General features: G+C 45.8%; 1 protein-coding gene across 3 annotated transcripts in view; it reads left to right on the forward strand.

Moving 5' to 3' along the window:
- Positions 1–21,131, forward strand: part of LOXHD1 (lipoxygenase homology PLAT domains 1) — a gene marked incomplete at both ends in the record, with an annotated part of 104,225 nt that overhangs the window by 11,401 nt on the left and 71,693 nt on the right. For all 3 annotated transcript variants that reach the window (XM_080684111.1, XM_080684112.1, XM_080684113.1), the window contains 2 exons: positions 10,452–10,550; positions 17,290–17,438. In XM_080684111.1, the coding sequence (XP_080540237.1) occupies positions 10,452–10,550; positions 17,290–17,438 (248 nt within the window). The remainder of the gene's footprint in view (positions 1–10,451; positions 10,551–17,289; positions 17,439–21,131) is intronic.

A 21,131-nucleotide genomic window follows, 5' to 3' on the forward strand; every position in this document is an offset into this window, starting at 1 on the left:
TTTTAAAGATTGTTTTGTCTAGTCAGGGTTCCTTGATGTCTTGCTTCTTTTAATGCACCCTAAATTTTCATTAACTGTTTGTAACAGTGACAATATACCGTATTGACTTTGCAATCAAAGGGCTCTTATTTACCCAGAAGAAAAGAGGAATATGCTGCCTGCACCCCAAGTTCTCAGTTCTTGCCAAGGACTTCAGGCTGCTGGAGAAAACTCCTGGATTCTCCTGACTTATCCCCAGTGAGTCAGTAGGAGTGGGTGTCCCAGTCTTGGCTGGCTGGCTTCCTCCCCACATTTCAATGGACTGGTATAGGCATCACACTTCCTGATTAAGAATCTCAGACATGTGTGCACACTTACAGGGAGGGAGTCAGCAGCCATCCCTGTGCTTGTCTCCCTCTTAGAGTGGGCATCAGGGGTCCTGGCACTTCTTGGGGCCCAGGGAAGGTTGGTAGGCACTTTTCAGCATAACCACATGGGTTATCCCTGGGGACACAGTCTTGGCTATCAAATTGCTCCAGAAGTGTAGTGAAATTTCCTTTTTGCCATTGCCTCTTGGCATTCCCTCCATTACCATGAATGTCTGACTTTGTTCTGCAGGATTTCTTCCATCTTGTGTGGAATGGCTCACCCTCTTGACAACCCAGAACCCAGAAAAGGAGAGTAGCCACATTGGCATTTACACACCAATGGCAGCCCCTGGCCAGAGCCTAAGCACAGTCTCCAGGCCTTGAACTGACCCATCATCTCTAACAGCTGCCGTCAGTGATGCCTCCCTGAGCTGCTCTTAGAGGCTGGGTCTGGGGTGCGGACATGGTTCTTGCCCTCCAGGTGCTCACAGTCCAGTGGAGGGCACAGATGGCCTTACTACCAGGCACCCATAAAGAGGATAGAGGGCATCATGGTTCAGAGCTCCAAATCGCAAGTCATAGAGTCCTAGGTTCAAATCCCAACAATGCCATTTACTAGCTACATGACCTGTGGACAGAATACTTCTGTAGCCTGTGTCCCATGTGTGTACATTTTGCAACTACTATCTAATTTAAAATCCAGAGCACCCCTAGGAGGTAAGGTTTATTACTATCTCCACTTTACAGGGTTAGGGTTAGAGTTAGGTTAGGGTTAGGGTTAAGGTTAGGGTTAGGGTTAGGATGAGAGTTAGGGTTAAGCTTAGGGGTAGGGCTGGGTTTAGGGTTAGGGTTAGGGTTAGGATTAGGGTTAGGTTAGGTTTAGGGTTAGGGGCCGTCACCTGGTAAGAAAGTGTGGGTTTGATCTATTTGGGAGGACTCTGCGTGGATTTCTCACTGCCAAAATGACATCATTTCCTGCCTTCTGGCCAAGTAATTGTCCCCATCCCAGTGCCAACCCCCCAACTCTCTCACCTTTAATAGCATTGAGATGATCTCATGGCTTAGCCATGTGCCTATACCATATTGCCCAGGGAAGCTCTTGCAATGAGACTGGCCTCTGAAGCCGAGAGCTGAGTTCCCGCTGGCTGGGGCTGTTCACACCCAGGGCCATCAGTGTCCAGGCACAACAGCTCATCAATGTTTCAGAGCCTGGCTCTGCCAACAGCAGAGTGGGTTCTTGCTCTCCTATGGGCCCAGTTTGTGATTGGTCCCATTCCCTTCCCTGCCAGCTGGGACCTGCTCACTTGGCCTCTTAGGAATAAGCTTTTTTTCGAAGAAGTATTTGTCTTCTTTGGTGGATTAATAATAAATATGACTGTAGCCTTGTTTCATGCTATGCTCCAAAGAGACCGAGGGGCTAGTTGCTGGAGAAAAGAGAACTATACCAAATGGTAAAACTACTGCTGGGGCTGAAAGCTGCCCGGAGTCTGGGGAATGGGACTGTATTTGTCCAACCCAATCACTGTTTCCACGCATGGTTATTTCATCAGGTAACTGGGTTATAACTTCACTGCAGTCCACACTGTGCTATACAGTGATTATCATACAACTCCATATATGCACCCAGTCTTAGTAAGACCATGTTGGGCAAGTGCCTAGGGTACATTTGAAGAAAGGACGGGACAAGACAGGGGTTATGATTAATGTATTAAGGGCCTGTGCAAATTGCGGTACCTGCAGTGAATTGCGGACCTGCCAGAGGACTGCATTGTGCAAAAGCAAAGGCAAATTGAAAGCATCCTGAGTGATTGATGCAAAAACCTCCCATCATGAGGGCTCTGCCAAATAAGCCAACAGGCCTGACTTGTTCCCAGCTTCTACTGGATAATACCAGGGAGTAATTAAATCATTATATAAAAAATACAACTCTCTGGGTCACAAAGCACATGAGACTATACACCCCGAGTTCTAGTTCTGGATTTCCTACCCAATAGTGATGAGACCTGGGGCAGATCTCAGTTCCTCTCCCAGCCTCAGTTTCTTCCTTTATAAAGTGGGCATACTGGTTGGCCTCTTGAGTCTTTTCAGGTTTAGTAGAGTGTTTACCTTCAAAACCAAATGGAAAAGATGGGCTCAGGACAAGCCCTCCTACACAGGGCGAGAGGAGATTGACTTTTGGTGACCTCCCTTATGCTGTGGATATGCCTCTCCCCCCTTTACTTTCTATTCTTCTACATAGTGCATACCTCCCGCCTATGAGCTTAGTCTCTGGACCCTTATTCTCTGTGGTCAAATCCTGACTCTGCCACTGCACCAGTTATGCGAGCATGAGCCGATGCCTTAAGCTCTTTGCCTCCATTTCCTCATCTGTAAAATGGGGATAACATTAATTCATTCATAAAGTGGTTGAGCTGATTAACTGGGGCAATAAATATAAAGGACTTAGTGCACTGTGGGCATGGAGTAAGTGCTCAGTAAATCATGGTGGTTGGGCTCTTGTTGCTCTTCTGATGTTTCCCTGCTCTCAGGCTTGCTCTGACTCTGAGAGGCACAGACTCAGGATTCTGTCCTCTCAGAATTGGAAAGGACTTTGGAGCCACTCAGTCTCAGGACCTGCCGAGTCTAGAATCTGGCAGGCTTGTCTAGACAACTGGGAATGGACTCGTGACCTTGATTGCAGTTGAAGCCTGTGGGAAGCACCTTTCTTCCCAATCTTCTTCCCTTCCTTGATATTTCCCCTTAACACAATTCATGTTCTCCAGGGCCCTCTGAGCTCTGGTTGCTGTAGGTGCTGTTAGGAGTCATTGTTTCTTAGAACCCTACAACGTGGTCCTGGGCCCATGGACTCACAGTGATGAGGACTTCAGGGTGGGAAGAGCTGGGCCAGCCGTGCATCACTCTCCTCCTCTGAACTTCACAGCAGCTTCCCGCCCACCCCATCTGCTCCCACGTAGCAATGCAGAAAATCATCTCCGGAAAGAGTGGGAAGAAGAGAACTGTTTTGAATGAGGCCCCAGGGAAGAGTATCAGATAATTTCAGGACCAAAAGGGATTTTATCTACTCTGCCTCCATTTTATAGAGGAGAAAACAGAAGTCCCAGGAAGTTAAGTGACCTGCTCTTGGTCACCCTGGCTCTAGATGCCAGGTCATGCCCCTCCAATATCATTCAGTGATTCAATGGGTGTTTATTGGGGATCTTCTATGCACCAGACCCTGTGCTCAGGGTAAATATGTAGGAGCCTAGATTATGAAGGGGAGAAAGTTAGGTCAATAAGTAATCACAGTGCAAAGGAATAGAATGTTCTAAGTGAGCGATGACCAATGGAAGCCAATAGAAGCATAGAGGAAGGGGGAATCAGGAGGGCTTTATAGAGGAGGTGATGCCCAAGCTAAGACTTCACAGTTGAAAAGGAGTTTGCTAGGCTTTCAAAGAGAATGAGAGCACATGGGGAACTAAGGGCTCTGATGGCACAGCATCTCATTCACACAGCTGAGAATAGGCCCTCCAACTCACGGCTCACTGTGCCTCAGGCTCTGGGGACCATCACAGTCAATGCTCTCTTTTAACCCAGCAGCCAGGACCTTTGGGGGATGCATAAAATTGTATATTTGCCCTATATTTGGTTATTTTTATTTTCAAATGGGTGTTTATAATAACCTTTGCTTTTTCTATTTGTGGAAACAGCACTTTCTCATTGGTGCTTTTGTATGCATGAAACTCTGGACTTATGATACAGACATTGCCTTGGCCCTGATACAGCTGTTGGTATCCATTCTAGCCACCTATGGTTTCCTACTTGACCCCTCCCCTGAGCTCTGAGTGTTAGCCAGAGTGAGCCCAGTGAGAGTCACAGAAGGGGTTCCCACCTGCGTGGGCCACCACAGGCTTGGAAAGTGGGGGTGAAGTGAAATGACAGCAAAGAGAGCACCTTCTTGTCCAGTCCCTTGAGTCTAAATCCGGGCTTCACCCTTTCTAACTGTGGGGACTTGGTTAACTTTCTTAACCTTCTGCTTTTATGGCCTCATCAGTAAATGGTGACATTAGCAGCATTTGGGTCTGTCATGCTGAGGATTAAATGAGATGGTAGGTGTGACTAGCCCATAGTAGGTCCTCAGCAACCATCAGAGGCTCTTATTATTTTGTTAAGTGGGTGTGTGTGCAAGGGCAGCCAGGTTGAGAAAGCAGAAAAGTTCCAGTACTATTTGAAGAATGGAGAGAATCCGGCTGAGAGATTGGGCCTCTGACCTGAGGGAAGACAGAGGAAACCTTTGAGGGCAGCGTGGATGAAGGGCCGTTGTTCAGTGGCTGTGACCCAGCTCCTGGCATGTAGCATTGCTGCTCATCCTTGGGTCCGCTGACTATGCCCTCTCCACACCTGGGTAGCCCTGGGTAGTCTCCCCACTGAATTTCTCTCCTTTAGCCTAGCGCCTGTGATATCTCACTTCTCTACATCTGGCTCTCAGTGAGCGGAAGTGAGGGGTGTCAGGGTGTGAGCCATTGCAGATTTGAGGGGGTGTAAAATAAAGTCCAGTCATCCTCCTTCCAATGCCCTCCCCACTCCTCACCTGCCCAAAGAAATAAGGCCCCGGTCTAATCACACGGGGTCTGAGAAGGGGTGAAAGGCAAGGGAAAGAAACTCCGTGAGTCAGTTCACCACCAGTTCATTCATGATTCTCTGCTTCCTAAAAAAGCCCTGGCCACGTGAGCTTCTTTCTCTGAGGCTCAAATGTTGGTGGGTGTGGGATGGTCCCTTCCTGGGCAGGCGGGATGGAGGCTTCGTTATAGAGCATTCGCTTGACTTCTGTTGTCATGAACACGATGAGCAGCTTGGCTGGCTCAGTGTGCACGCGGTACCGGAATGGGGGGGTTCCAGCCCCCCATGACTGTGCCTCCCCCGCGCCCACAGTGGCTCTATGGAGATGTATCTTGTCGTTGCCATGTGCTGACTGTTCCAGACAGTGCAGGGGAGGCCGTGGGGGCGGCTGGTGCACCAGACGCAGGAGGCAGCTCGGGCCTGCCGTTGCCTGCCTTTTCTGGAAGCCCACGCAGGCAGCTTCCGGCCGGCCTGCAGGAGACAGATTTCCCGTTTGATGGGAGCAGCCTGGGCCTCTGCCATGTGGCCGGCAGAGAAAAGAAAGAAAGAGGGCGACGCTGGGCATGAGTTCCCCCCCTCCCCGGCAGGGCAACAAGGATAGACCACCCTCTGCTGCGGCCTTGAGGCAAGCAACCTGTCTTTAGGCTGCAACTACCTCCGCCAGCTCAGCCCAGCTCTGATTTTTGGGAGGCACCACGTGATTAACCGAATCCCCGGTCTATATTCCTTACTGTATACTTTCCAGATCAATGCCCAACTTAGCTTGGCCTCTCAGAGCTCACACTGGCTTTAGTGGAAGAAGGCTACTGCGTGGAAGGTAGGGTTGCCCGTTGGGTTGTGCCGGCTGAGCTCTGCACAAGTGTGTCTCTGTGAGGACGCAGTTGTAGATTTTTGCATTTCTTATGACAATTATCCAACAGATGGCAGCAACGTGTCTTTAGGAAGGGATCCTTTTTTCTCATTTGCACAGAGGCATTGTGTGGGCTGCTGCTGGTCCTGCTGAAAGGCCAGAGAAAACTCAGTGCTGGGAGTTTCATGACAGATGATATGCCAGATGTGTAAACCATGGGCCAGCCTTGGCTCGGGCAGCAGTGTCCGTGCTCCATCACTAGGCCCTGTTCCTCCTCAGCTTGCTCAGGGTGATGAACCCCTTGCTAGCTCCTCCTCCAACTTGACCTCTTCCCTCTTTCCAGCTCTGCTCCTTGCTTGCCCTCAGTTAGGCAATGAGTTGAAGGCACAATGCCCAACACTGAAGAACTGGGGCTTCCATCTGTCCCCACCTTCAGGAAAGTCCAGCCCGTGCCGGCTTCTCACTGGACTCAGGGAACTTCAGGCTCAGCTCACACAGCATCATGGAGGCAGGGACAGCTAGCCCTTCCTGCCCACACTATGCCCGGGACATGCTCCTTCTCACCTCCTCCACCTCTGAGAAAGGGCAACGGTTCTCCAACCTTTGGAGCCTTGAGCTGCTTAGCTCGTGGTTAGGATGTGCCATGATTATCCTGCAACCAGCAGCTGGCCACACCAGCACCAAGCAGCTCTGCTCCTGCTCCAGGCCCCAGAGTGCCGAGTTGCACACAGTCCTCTGCCTAGAGACACACAGACCAATGCTGAGAGCACAGGAGAGCTCAGGGCAGGGGCTGCCAACAATGGCCTGTCGGCCAAGCACTGCCTGCCACCTGTCTGTGTAGCCCTCGAGCTAGGAAAGGTATTTACATTTTTAAGAGGTTGAAAAAAAATCAACACAAGAATAATATTTCACAACACAGGAAAGTTATATGAAATTTAATGTCTGTGTCCATAAGGTTTTATTGGGATACAGCCACACCCGTGTGCCGTTAAGTAGATCATGCATGGCTGCTTTAGTGATACAGTGATAGAGTTGAGTAGTTGAGGCAGAGACCACATGGCCTGTATAACCTACAGTATTGACGACCTGGCACTTGCCAGGAAAAGTTTGCTGGTCCCTGGCAGAGAGCACAAGAGGCCACGCGTGTCCCGGAAAGGGCCCTGGATGTGGAGACGAGAGACCTGGCCTTGATCCCCTCTTGCATCATTTAGCTGTTGTTTGACCTCGGGCATGCCACCTTGCCCTCTGAGGCTCTGTTTCCTCGTCTGTAAATGAGGATATCAACAGGACCTGCCCCTCCTGTGTCATGTGGCCATTGTGGGCATCAGATGACTTCAAGGACATGCCAGTGCCCTGCGAGCTGCAAGGCCTGTGTGAATGTTCAGTATGATTTGCCCTAGGAGGGGTGGGTGGGGGGTGTCAGCCCTGCCCATTCTCTTTCAACCTTTGTTCCTTATCATCTTTCTCCTTTCTGACCTCAGGGCAGGGCAGAGATTTTCATAAGCCCTTCACCTCTTCTGTGTTATTACAAGTTCTGTTTCCAGGAGGGCAGCCAGGTTTTATAGGTGGGCATTTTACCCTCTCACCGATCATCCGATCTAAGGGGTGGACTCATCTTATCAAAATCCACTTGCAACTGGATTGTGCTCAGTGAGATGCTGCTCACAGGAAATCCTGAGGCTCTCACAGGACCCTTGGGGAGCCGGGTTTGACGCACTGTGCTGACAGTTTGCCAACGGAGAGAAGGGAGCCCTACTTTTATTCAGCTTGCTCTTTCATCGATATATGCATTTAATTACAATTTAGGGTTGGCACAGGGCCCTAGGCCTTGTTGGGAAAATGGCAAATCAGATAGATAGTCTGGGGTTCTGCTTGAAGAGGAAATGTAAAAAAAAAAAAAGGAGGGAGAGCAGTAATCTCATCAGCCTCCTTGTCGCTCTACGGGACCTTTTAAAGAGCAGCTGTGAGGTGTGGCACCCCTCTCCCCTTGGTGTGAAGGTCATCTGACATACGGGATCCTGCTCTGTACTCAGCCAACTGCATGGGGCCCTAGGATCCCATTTTGCCATAGAAAGTTCTCAGAGGTTAGAAGGCTGACTGCCCTTGTGCCTGACTCCACTTCCTCCTGCACTGTGTTCCCCTGGCTTCCCGATCCCTGGGCACGGCCTCAGCCAGAAAGGCCTGGAAGCTCCCCCCCACCCCAGGGCTGTCTGTTCTCTGGATCCCTGACCCTTGGCTGTCTCCTCGTTGCCTCACTTCAGCTCTGATGCTCAGCTTGTGGGCACTTGCCCAGCACAGGGATGCCGTGTGTCCCCCAAACCCTGCGTGGGCTCCTGCTTCCCAGGCCTCACCTGGCATGGCCTTGGGTAGCTATACCATCTTCTGAGATGCCTCCTTCATCTCCTGGCTTCCATCCACAGTCTTCAGGGCTCCCTTTCCTGGTCAAACGATGTGGAATTGCAGAGTGAAAAGGACCCTTAGTGTTCTCACATTCTCTCACCTCTGGCATGTTCTCCACAGCGTCTCTGACAGATGGCTGTTCACCCAGGTGCTTGGCACCTGGTAACTGCCTACATGTCTTTAGGGATGAGAAACTCACTTCCCCAAGGGCATCCCATTGCTTGTTGGATAGCCTTGGCCACTAGAAATGTTGCTTTTTTTGAGCTAAAATATCCTTCTTTATAATTCTCACTAATTTGAATTCCACCTTCTGGAATGATTCAGAATCTCTGCTACTCCTTCCAAAAATGCTCTCCAGCCACCTCCCCCCCCCCCCCCCCCAGCCCTCTATCCTTTCTACTGCTTCCCTGTGCCCAGTGCCCTCTGGGGTCCTGGTGCCCCTTCTAACTGACCGCTGTTCAGCAGTGACCTTTATGGACACCCCTGGTCCCCACCCCACTGTGGCATCACTGACCATCTCGCCACCCTGCATAAGGGTCTTGCCTCTGTGAAGCGAGCCCTAGACTGGTGCTGAGAAAGAATGTGAACCAAACAAAAGGCTCTCAGAGGCCCTGCCAGCAAGGGGAGAAAAAAATCAATCTCTCCCCTCCCATTAAGTGGGAGGCCTCTGCAACTTGGAAGACGATCAAGAGCAGGATCAATTGGACATGGTCAAGGTCTTCCCGGTCCTTTACAACCACATGTTTCACGATCCCCATGAGGGGATCTGGAAATCTACCTTGTTAACAAGCTCCCCATGGAGCCAGAATGTGGCCCAAGTTTCAAGCCACTGACCTTGGGGTTGCCTGGGTCTGGCCTCTTCTGAAGGCCCTGGTTCTGTCTTCTGTTTCAGAGGGCTCTTTGTGGTGAATCAAGAGGGGCTGGAAATCTGAGAGGGACTAACCTACTGGAGCCTTCAGCTGGGGCAAGGATTAGAGGGTCTTCCCTCCCCGTGATGGGTCTCCTTGAGTGAGGATTGAGAAGGAGAAGACATTGCTCCATCTCAGCTCAGGGTTCTTAGCAGGTCAAAAACCAGCCTTCAGGGCTGCATAGGTGGTGTCCTCTGTGAGTCCCCTGAAGTATTCTTGAGGAACTTAGAAGCCTTATCTGAGGGAAATAGTAAAAGCAGAAGGTAGTAGTTGGTGAACTTGGAAATCACTGACACAGACAACATAGCAGAGCCAAGGAGCACAGAGAATAAAGACCCCTGGGCATCGGGGAAGGCTCTAGGGAGAAGGTAAGTAGAGGGGCTAGGATTCTGGGCCTCAATTAAAACCATCTAATTTTTATCAGCTTCATATACTGGGCAGAAGATACCTGAACAAAGGATTCTGCTACAATAGAAAGCCATTGAAGGAAGGGAAAAGGAAGGAAAAGTTGCCTCAGGCCTTGGGTTGTTGGCACCCAAAGGAAAGCTAGCGGAGTCTCCCTTCCCACACCACACAGTACCCCCTGCCCTCTGCTCCTACCCTAAGGCAGGCTCCTGCTAGAGAGATCTGGGCAGGGCTCTGCATGTTGTCAAATTTACATTGAGGCCAAGGCCAAGGAAGAGACATTTGAGTGTTCAATGAATGGAGCAAAGATACAAGAAGCAGATACAGGTCTTTAAATGGTAATTTCTAAGTGTGCATTTGCTGGCAACTATTGGTGCCTCTGGTCTTTGCCTTGGTTATAGCCTTGACAATTTTCATTTGCAGAATCCATTTTCCCCAATGAATTTTTACACTGTGATGAAGTATGGAGAACAGATTGGAGAAGGCAGAGTAGATGCAGGGGGCCCAGTACGAGGCATTTCAATATCCAGGGGAAATGTGCTGGCGTGGTTCAGTGTGGCACCTTGGATTTGGGCTGATTCATGCATCCCAAGGCAACATGCTAGTAGATAAAAACTGAAGTCCACTCTACCTCTGATTTATGCTATGCAATCAATTTAAAAATGACCATTTGACTATTTTTCAGCTTTACTGAGCTATAACTGGCATATAACATTGTATAAGTTTAAGGTGTACAATGTGTTGATCTGATATGCTTACGTATTAGCAATGAACGTTTGGAACCAACGTCAGACAACGTGGTTTTTGCTCAGCTACTGACAGTGATCATGACAATTCATGCACTGATAGAGGGAAGGGTGGATGGTGTGGTAGTTACTTTGGGGCCTCTGTTCTTCTCTCCTTGGGATCCTAATGAACTGAGGCTTTCTCTGTCCTCATTCTCAGGTAACAGGTATGAAATTAAGGTGTACACTGGTGATGTCCTTGGTGCAGGAACAGATGCTGATGTCTTCATCAATATCTTTGGAGAATATGGAGACACAGGTAATGGGTTTGAAATTCTTTTTTCACCAACCACGCCCAGAAACTGCTTCTTAGGTGGGCTGTTTCCTTCCCTCCTCGCAGCCCCAGTCTTCTCCAGGCTCCTCTGTTGAGGATCTCTCTTCTTACGACGTGGTTTGTCAAGGACTCCCCTGGGCAATAAGGTGTTCACCTTGTAAAATTTATGTGTGTAATGTGTTTTCAGGATAAGGTGTGCTTAGGTTTTGGCTTGATTTAAAATTGTCCTACACCCTAGAATAGATCCAATCACCATGGACTCACTCTCACTTACCCTCTTTGCCTCCCTAAGCTGCACGTCCATCTTGAGTTATATTTTGGGATGTGGCCTGGCCTGATCCAATGCAGTGGTTTGGGGCACACCAGAATGGGGCCAGGGATAGAATTAGATTTGGCCTCATAGATGGAGCAGGAACCAAGGACACAGACACAGCTACAGGTGTTAGGAGGAAATTGAGGCCAGTGGAAGTGAGGCAGATGGTTCTCTCCTGCTTCTGCCAATTTAATGGAAGCACATAGGAGACAGTACAGCTACTGAGACTCAAAATGCATTGCTGAGCTTATAAACTCAAAATGCATTGCTGAGCTTATAAGAATAAAAAAGGTCTCCAGGTGCCGGAAATGAAGAGGGAACTCAAAACCAAAATATTAGCTACGAATTGATGCTGTGGCTCTTGAAAAGAGGGAGCTTTCACACTCAGCAATCTACAGGGTGGATTTTATACCATTTGAGGTCATAAAATGAGCTATTGGCTCTTCATGAGGCAAAATATGCAAAATTAGAACCACTCATAAAGCCAGGAGTCTTGAAGGTTCACAGGAACATTTTCAGTGAAAAAAATAGAACAGGAAAACATTTGCTCATCAGTATAGTAAACTTATCTCTGCAAGAGCTCCAGATTAAAAAGACAATTGCTGGGAAATTGTTACCTTAAGCTTGTACCACACGTGGGCTTGAGGTTTGATTTTATACTACAAGTGTGCTTTGGGGATTTCCTCTCCCCCAAATACAGAAAATTGGTTCCATGCTAGTAATACCCTGGGGTACTTAGCAGAAGAATTGGGGGACTTCCTTTCCCACAAATACAGAAAATTGGTTCCGTGCTAGTAATACCCTTGGGTGCTTAGCAGAAGAATTGTGATTCCTATAGATGAAGTACTGAAGATGTATTCAGTTTCTAAAACCACAAAACACTTATGGACACAATTCAGCATGGCTAAGCACCAATAGATACAACAAACAATGAGATTAACACACACACACCCTCTGCCACCCCCCTGCTGAATTTCAGGTTATAGAGTAACCTGAAAAAGGCTATAATTTAAGTATTTTAAACTATCAACATGAAATATGCAATTGAAGAAAATAACAGGTACCGTGAAAAATATAGCAAACAAAAATATAGGAAATGGCCTTGGACAGGTAGTTCAGTTGGTTAGTGGGTTGACTCAATATGCTAAGGTTGTAGGTTTGATCCCTGGTCAGGGCACATACAAGAATGAACCAATGAACACGTAGATAAGTGGAACAACATTTCAAGGTTTCTCTCTCTCTAGTGAATAAATACAAATGCTTAATAAATGGCTTAATCCACACATTTAGAAACTATTGAATAGAGAATTTATAAACTATAAGATAAATATGAGCAAAATATTCAGATGTAGCAGAGAGAAAAGGGGTTGGAAAATATAAATGAGAAGTCATGAGGCATGAAGGAGAGAATAAGTTCTGATAGATGTTAAGCAGGAGTTCCAGAAACAGAGAATATATAATAGGTGAGAGGAAATATTTGAAGAGATAATGGTTGAAACTTCAAAACTGAGCAAAGATATGAATCTTCAAGTTAAAGTAAGAAAATGAGTCATTAAACAGGATAAATGAAAACATCCATATTTAGATACATTATGGTGAAGCAAGAGGCAAAGAAAAAGATCTTAAAAGTAACCAGATTTGTCAGGTTACCTTCTATACAAAATTTAAATTTATAGCAAATTCCTGTCATCAACCTATAGAGGCCATAAGTTCATTGAATAATATCTTCAGTATTCTGAGCAAGAGTATATATCAACCTAGAATTCTGTACCCAGCTAGGTTATAATTCCAGAATAAGGGCATAGTTAAGGAATTTCCATGCAAACAAAGAGAAATGGGCTTTACCACTCATAGACCTATACTTAAACAACCCGTAAAGAATATGCTTAAAGAAAAGGGAAATTGTACCCCAAAGAAGGGTGGGATGTAAGAAACAAAAGTGAGCCAAAAAATGATAATTATGTGACAAATCTAAGCAAGAATTGATATGCAAAGCGATAACAATAATGACTGTTATCAGAATATGAGAAACTGTGGACCCAAAACACTAAAAAACAATAATATTTGAGAAGGAAAGTAGATAATGATTGTTAAAACATAATAAAGTTCTTGGTCCCACTCCATTCTCCTATCCTAGGAGAGTAGAGATAGTAAATTTAGGCTCTAATGTCAAGTATGTATATTAAAATTATAAAATTAATCACTGAAAATAGAAATGTATAATTTCTAAACCAATAGAGAAAGTAAAAGGAATAAAAACTCAACTCATCTAATAGAATGCAGGAAAGGAGAAAAGAGAAAAAAAGAAAAGGCATAGTTAAAAGCAAAAGGTAAGATAAATATATAAATAATCACAATAAGTAGAAATAAATGAAACTCAACAGTAAAAGGATATATGTTCTCATATTAAATGAAAATAAATAGAACTCAGCTTAAATGATACAGAAGGGCTGAGAATAAATAAGATGGGATAAAGTATTCCAGGAACATATCAGCAACAGGAAAGAAGCAGGTATAGCTATATTAGTATCCATCAAATTAATATTGAAGGGAAAATGCCTTGTTAAATATAGAAGTATATTAGGCAATAATAAAAAAATAAACCTGGAAGATAGGATAATTCTGGACTTATATAAACTTAGCAACTTATTCCAAAAATATGTGAAGTAAAAATTAACAAAATTCTTGGAGAAACTTGATAAATAATCATAGTGGAAGATTTTAACACAACATCAGTAATATGTTAAATGGATAAAAATTTAGTATGGCTGCACAAGATTTTAACTACATAGTTAATAAGCTTAATTTTATGGAAGTATGTAGATTCCTGCATCCAAATGGTGGAGAACACACATTTTTTCAAGCACATAATGATAATATACTAAACCACAAAACAAACCTTAACAAGCTCAAATAAGTCAATATCATTGAGACAACAGTCTTTGATTATAAATCAATAAAATTAGGAGAAACTCCAACCTTTCACTCCATTTAGAAACAAACTTTAATTTTCATAAAAAATAATCATCATTTACAAAATTTAGGAGAATTTACAAGTCATTCGAACCAATGAGAGAGAAAGTTTAATAAAGGTGCTGGATACCAGATTAATATACAAAAATTAATAAAAACAATAATTAAACATTTAATTTAAAACATGTGACTTCTAATTGTCATTATGAGGTACTTAAGAATAACTCTAACAAAAGAGTTTTCTGGAAATATATAAAATTTTATTTAAGGATATACAAGAATACCTAAACAAATGGAGAAATATATTATGCTCATGGATGAGAAAAAAAACTTAAATTTATTAAGAAGTCAAATGTTCTCATATTATTTTATAAATGCAGTGCAATTTTAATCACACTTCCAAAGGGCAGTATCCTACAGCTTAAGCTGCTAATAAAATTCCTGTTCATAAAGAACTATGTATTGCCAAGACAATTTTGAATGTTGAAAAGTATATTAACAATATTTATAATATGGGGATATTTACCCTGCCAGATATTAAAACATTGCAGATCTCTAGAAACTGAAACAGCATCATATGGATGGAGGATAAACAAATAAGCCAATGGAACAGTGTAAAGAGTCTAGAAACACACATAGAGGCAGCATTATAAATCAGTGGGAAAAGGACGAAACAGTCAATTACCGGTGTGTGAACAATTGTCTCACCATATGAGAAAAGATAAAATTAGATTTTTTTACCTTTCACCATATACAAAAATAACTTCCAGATGGGCTAAAGACTTACATGTGAAACAACAACTCTATGAAAATTTTAGAAGAAACTTTAAGAGAGTGTCTTTTTTAGAATGGAGTTTCTTCAAATATTCACTAAAAGCAAAAATAATAAAGGAAAGTATTGATAAATTCCATTAAAACCAAAGAAGTTTGCATGATAAAAGACACCATAGACAAAGGAAAGACAATAAAGTATATGAATAAAAAATTACAGAAGAGCAACAGTCCAGAGATGGAAGACGCTGACGACGCCTTGCCACGCTAGCAGTCAGCAGCTGTGCGATGCAGCAGGTTGCCTAGGACCAAACCAGAGAGGGTAGGACCTGCATTGCCACCATGTGCCCACCATCCAGATATCATTGCTGACATGTACACATAAGGAACTGTTTGACATTGAAACAGGGACTCAGAACTGTTGAACATTGAAATTGGGACTCAAACATTTTTTGTTGTTATATGTTTATTTCTAGTCTGCAGAGGCAAGATTTTTTAAAGGAAAGAAATGGGGGAAAAATAGATACAGAGGCAAAGAAGCATTGAACAGACTGTCAAACTATAGCGGGAAGACAGGGGAGGTTGTGGGGGGCGCTTATATACGCATGCATATAAGCATAAACAATGGATACAAGACACTGGGTGGGCGGGGGCAGGTAAAGGCATGTACTGGGGGGTAGGGGAGGCCGGGGGGAGGTCAATGAGGGGGAAAAAAAGTAGACATATGTACTACTATTTGTAATACTTCAAACAATTAAAAGAATAAAATTAAATTAAAAAAAAGAGAATAGGGTTTAGCATGTACAATTATATAAAATAAACTTTCATAAAATGTCAAAAAAATTTACAGAAGAGCAAGATCTAAATTCTCTCTCTCTCTCTCTCTCCATATATATATATATATATATATATATATATATATATATATATATATACATATATACACACACACACACACACACACTAGAGGCCTGGTGCATGAAATTCATACATGGGGGGGAGGGGGCAGTGTCCCTCAGCCCAGCCTGCACCCTCTCCAATCTGTGACCCCTCAAGGGATGTCCAACTGTCTGTTTAGGCTGGATCCAGCCTAAACAGGCAGTCGGACATCCCTCTCACAATCCAGGACTGCTGGCTCCCAACTGCTCACCTGCCTGCCTTCCTGATTGCCCCTAACCATTTCTGCCTGCCAGCCTGATCACCCCCTAACCACTCCCCTGCCAGCCTGATTGATGCCTAACTGCTCCCTTGCCAGCCTGTTTGCCCCTAACCGCCCTCCCCTGCAGGCCTGGTCCGCCCCACAACTGCTCTCCCCTGCAGGCCTGGGTCCCCCAACTGCCCTTCCCTGCGGGCCCGGTCACCCCCAACTCTGCTGGCCTGGTCACCCCTAATTGCCCTCCTCTGCAGGCTTGATCATCCCCAACTGCCCTCCCTTGTAGGCCTGGTCCCTCCCAACAGCCCTCCCCTGCTGGCCATCTTGTGGCGGCCATCTTGTGTCCACATGGGGTCAGTCATCTTTGACCACATGGGGGCAGCCATCTTGTGTGTTGGAGTGATGGTCAATTTGCATATTATTCTTTTATTAGATAGGATAGAGGCCTGGTGCATGGGTGGGAGCCGGCTGGTTTGCCCTGAAGAGTGTCCCGGATCAGGGTGGTGGTTCCTTTGGGGGTGGGGCGGACTGGGTGAGGGGTCTGTGGTGGTTTGCAGGCTGGCCATGCCCCCCAGTGACCTAAGCAGAGGCCCTGGTATCTGGGATTTATTTATCTTCTATAATTGAAACTTTGTAGCCTTAAGCGGAGGCCAAGGCAGGCCAGGGCTGCAGAAGCTTGGCTTCCTCCATGGCCAGGGGCAACTCAAGCCTCCTGCTCTCTTCAGCTCTGTGGCTCCTGCCATTTTTGTTGGGATTTATTTATCTTCTATAATTGAAACTTTGTAGCCTTGAGAGGAAGCCTGGACCTGCCAGGATGTGTGGAAAGCTTGGCTTCCTCCATTGCTGGGGAAACCCAAGCCTCTTGCTCTCTCTCTGGCCGCAGCCATCTTGGTAGGGTTAATTTGCATACTCGCTCCTGATTGGCTGGTGGGCGTGGCTTTTGGGTGTGGCGGAGGTATGGTCAATTTGCATATTACTCTTTTATTAGATAGGATATATATATCAATCATATATATATGAACTTCACACACATATACTGGTATATGTTCAAGTTACCCTTGTTGACTTTTAAAAAAATTAACTTTATTTTATTTTTTAAAATGTATTTTTATTGATTTCAGGGAGGAAGGAAGAGGGAGAGAGATAGAAACATCAGTGATGAGAGAGAATCATTGATTGGCTGCCTCCTGCAAGGCCCCTACTGAGGATCAAGCCTATAACCTGGGCATGTGCCCTGACTGGGAATAGAGTCAAACCAAACCATGACCTCCTGGTTCAGAGATGGACCTTAATCACAGAGCCACACCCACCAGGCTTAACTTTATTTTTATAGCAGTTTTTAGGTTCATAGCAAAATTGAGTGGAAGTACAGAAAATGCCCACATACCACCTGTCACCCCCTACAAAACCTCCTCCCCTAGTTGACCTTCAGTTGGTAGACCATTAGGATTTAGAGTCGGTTCTCTCTCCTCCTCTGGTCTTCGCTGTAATTTTCTTGCATGTTGTGCATGCAGGGGAGCGGAGGCTGGAGAGTGAAAAGAACAACTTTGAAAAGGGAGCTGAAGACAAGTTCACACTGGATGCCCCTGATCTGGGGCAGCTGATGAAGATCGCTGTTGGCCACAACAACAAGGGGCGGTCTGCAGGTTGGTTCCTGTCCAAGGTGGGTTCAGAGTCTGTCTGTGGTCCTTGTGGCCTGGGAGGGGGATTCTGGCTCTTCAGAGAGTTACATTTCAGCCCTAACTTTCCTCTCATGGTCTATCTGCCTCTACTCTTCTGCCTGAGCCTTCTGTCCAACCATACTGCCCTCCTCATACCTCCAAGACTTTGCCCATGTTATCACCTTCCTAGAGAGCCCAGTTCACCCTTCGGGGCTCTGCCAGGAAGCTTCCCCTAACTCTGGCCCACCAGAATCTCTCCCTCCCATGAATGTTTATAACCCCGCCTACTCACAGCGTTCATTTGACCCTAATCTTGTGACTTATTTTGGGCTCATTTTCCTTTATACCTCAAATTTCTGACTCTCAGCTCCTTCGTAATTTCACTTACCCAGGACAAAGTTAAGTTACAAATCAAGAAGAGGACAACAAGGCTTCTGAGAAGCTAAAACATATCTGGGCCAAAGTTTGTAAGGAAAGCTCATGCCCTGGCTCTATATTGCTCTATCTTCATTTTGATGGAAAGACCCTCTCAGTCTCTCATCCCAGCCTAATGCTTACTTACAACCATTTCTAACAAAATTGCTACATGCATTTAAATATATAGCAAAAAATTAGAGGCAGAAAGAGGCACTCTAATAGGTAGGACTGTTGAGAATTGTAATGGGAGTCATAGAAGACAGAAACAGCCAAAAGAATATTAGAACTTGATGGAAGTTTGAGGTTATGTAGAAAATGGGCTACCAGCCCTTTGCATACAGTTCCTTTAGTCACGAGACTATCAATATATTTTAGCTCCTCACAGATGATAGGAAAAGGTTAATATATAATATAGTTTTGAAAAAGGTCTTATTTCTTGAAACAGAAAACCCTCAGTTTATAACAACTTGGCTATAGAAAATGAAGCTGTCTGATAGTGAGATTTTGTTGTTACTTCATTTGTCTTCTTTTATCAGTTAGGAAGTATTTGGCTGCGAGTATCAGAAAATTGAGTGCAGAGTTAAACAATTAGGGGCTTCTTTTTCTCATCTCACATGAAACCAGATGTGGCCAGCTCAGGGCTGGTGCAGCTGCTTTCTTTCTGAGACACCTGCTGACTTGCTGCATCACCATTCTCAGCACTGTGGCTCTCATCCTCCAATGTGGTGCCCCACGATCACATGATGGCTGCAGAACCTCTAGCTGTCTTATTTGTGTTCCAGGCAGGAAAGAGAGACCAAAGGGGAAAAAGGTTTTTTTTTTTTCTTTCTGGCAAGCCTTTCCTTGTTGTGAGAGAGGTAACACTCGCCTTGGAACTCCTGCCTGCATTTTATTGGCCAGAAATATGATATGGCTGCCATGGAAACTGGGACATCAAGGGCCTAGCTTTCCAGTCTTCATAGTAGAAATAGGCTATGAAGAAGGTTATTGGCATGGGTGTTGAGTGAACATCCTAGAGTGTCTGCTACACTTCTCTCCATAACTAGCCTGAAAATTCCTTGAGGGCACCTCCCCAGCCCTTGGTACGGGGCAGGGTGCTAAATTAGTGAAGCGAAGAATGGCCAAGTTTCCTTTGGAAAAGGGAGGGCTTGTCTGGCCCTTAGAGCCGCCATCCTGGTGCTGTACAGGGTGCCAGGAGGCCAAATGCTAGTTGGATGAGAGAAGAAATGGGGCAGGAGTCTAGACCCCAAACAGCCAATGCACAGACGGAGGTGTGTCTTCAGGGAGGTTTTTGTTCCTCTGGGCAGAGGTGGGAGAGGAGGCAGGTGTGTTTTGTGACCTCAGTCAGGATGGGGCTCAGAGCAGTATCTGGAAGCCCAGTTCCTTCATCCTACGGAGGCTTAGGGAAAGGAGCAGCAAAGTGCACCTGAAGTCCAGGTGTGACCTTGACACCGTTGTTGCAGCTGCACTTCATGAGGTTGGGTTCCTTTATGGTCGCATGGGCCACTCACCAGTGAGCTCATGAAGCTTCATGAAGGAGGCAGGTTCACACCGCAGAGCAGGGCCGCTCATTATCTTCATGCTCAAAGCAAGGGCAGCTTGGCAAAGTGTGAGGACAGTTTTGTCCTCTGAAACGTCATAAATCTTGTTCCATTGCCTTCTCAAATCTGACATTGAGGCCAAGCAGACTTTTGTTTCTTTTTGGACAACCTGTTGTGTGGGGTTTCCCGCCCTCCTACCCCAGCCAGGAGGCTTGCAGAATTGTTTCTTCATATTTATCATTCTAAAGTCTTGCCAGAAAACATCTAGGAGCAGGGCCTATGTTGGTTCATTATCTTCCCCCCACAAAGAGTTCTGCTCTTCTTCTCATTCTTTGGAATGATGTTTTCTTCTTCCCTCCCTTTTTCCTTTCTTTCCTCCTTATTATTGTTTGCTGTTCAGACACTGTTTTATTTTTAATTTATCTTTATTGTTGAAAGTATTACAGGTGTCCTTCCTTATTCCCCCCATTGACCCCCTTCACTCTACCCCCTCTGCCCCCCTAGGCCTTCACCGCACTATTATCTGTGTCCATGGGTTATGCATACTTGCATATAAATTCTTAAACCCAAAGGCCAAGCAGGCTACTGTCAGTGTGAGATTAGTTATTCGATTTGGGGCTGTATTATCTACATGGGTGAGTTCAGGGCCTGGTAGGCAGGGCCCCACCTCTCCCGCCAAAGCCAAGGGGGGTTGTTCCTCTCAAAGGTTCACTGGCTTTTCTGAAAATATCCTAACAGCCTGTATTCCTTTATCTTAAGCAAACCAAAATGCTCCTTGGGGATAAGACATACAAACAATTCAAGCATTTTGTAGGTCAGCATGCCTGGATTTACTAGACATTTTCCTGAGGAATAAAGTGTAATGAGAAAGGAGGAATGAGGGTTGGAGGTCCCAGGCAAGGTGGGTGCAAGCTGAAAACCCGGGGCTGGGGGAGACTTGGGGCCACCTCTGGCCACTTTCCCATGTGCCAGGGATAGCAGCCCTATGCTCCTGCCTCCCCCAGCTGGTTTCTAGGCTGCCCCTTCCTTCATTCACTCTGATTGATCTGCTTGTCCTCAGCTCCCCAGAGACACCAATTAAAGGGGCTGTTAGATTGACTGCATCACCAGGTTTGACACGTGCACAGACAACACTCCCATTCCAGAGGTTGCTGGCTGGACTTCACATGACAACCATTCCGGTGGCCTTTGTATGTAAGGCTTTGGTGGGATAAATCCAAAAGCCAGTATCATTATTCCCTTCATAGGTCATCTCCCTCCTTTTCTGTCTAGTCAATCGTGCATGTGTGCTGCTCAGCCTGAGCTGATGGGCTGATGGGCCTTGGTGTGATCGATACATCCCTCCCCCTGCTCATGCCCCTTCCCGGGCTGACATCCTCCCTTCCCCAGGCTTTGCGCGTGGCTTTGATCCCCACATCTGGTTTGCCCCACAACTGTGATTGACTCAAACGGTCAGTTCAACAACCACTTCAAAAGATCAGCAGTCACAAGATGGAACACTATTCGGCTAGTGGGCCTGTCCTTGGTCCATCTGCTTCAGTAAAGAGATTTGCTCAGGGCCCCACAGCTGTTCAGTGGCAGGACTGGTACTATCCCAAATTCTCTGGACTCCCAGTCTGTTCCACCCATTGTGCCATGTGTTAGAAATTCCAGAATTGAGCAGATGGCCTGCTGCATGCTGTGGGGAATATCAGTTCAACCAGCACCACTGTCTGATAGGAAGAGAGACAGAAGCTC

The sequence above is a fragment of the Plecotus auritus genome (assembly GCF_963455305.1).
Source record: "Plecotus auritus genome assembly, chromosome: 8".
Classification (NCBI taxonomy): Eukaryota; Metazoa; Chordata; class Mammalia; order Chiroptera; family Vespertilionidae; genus Plecotus; species Plecotus auritus.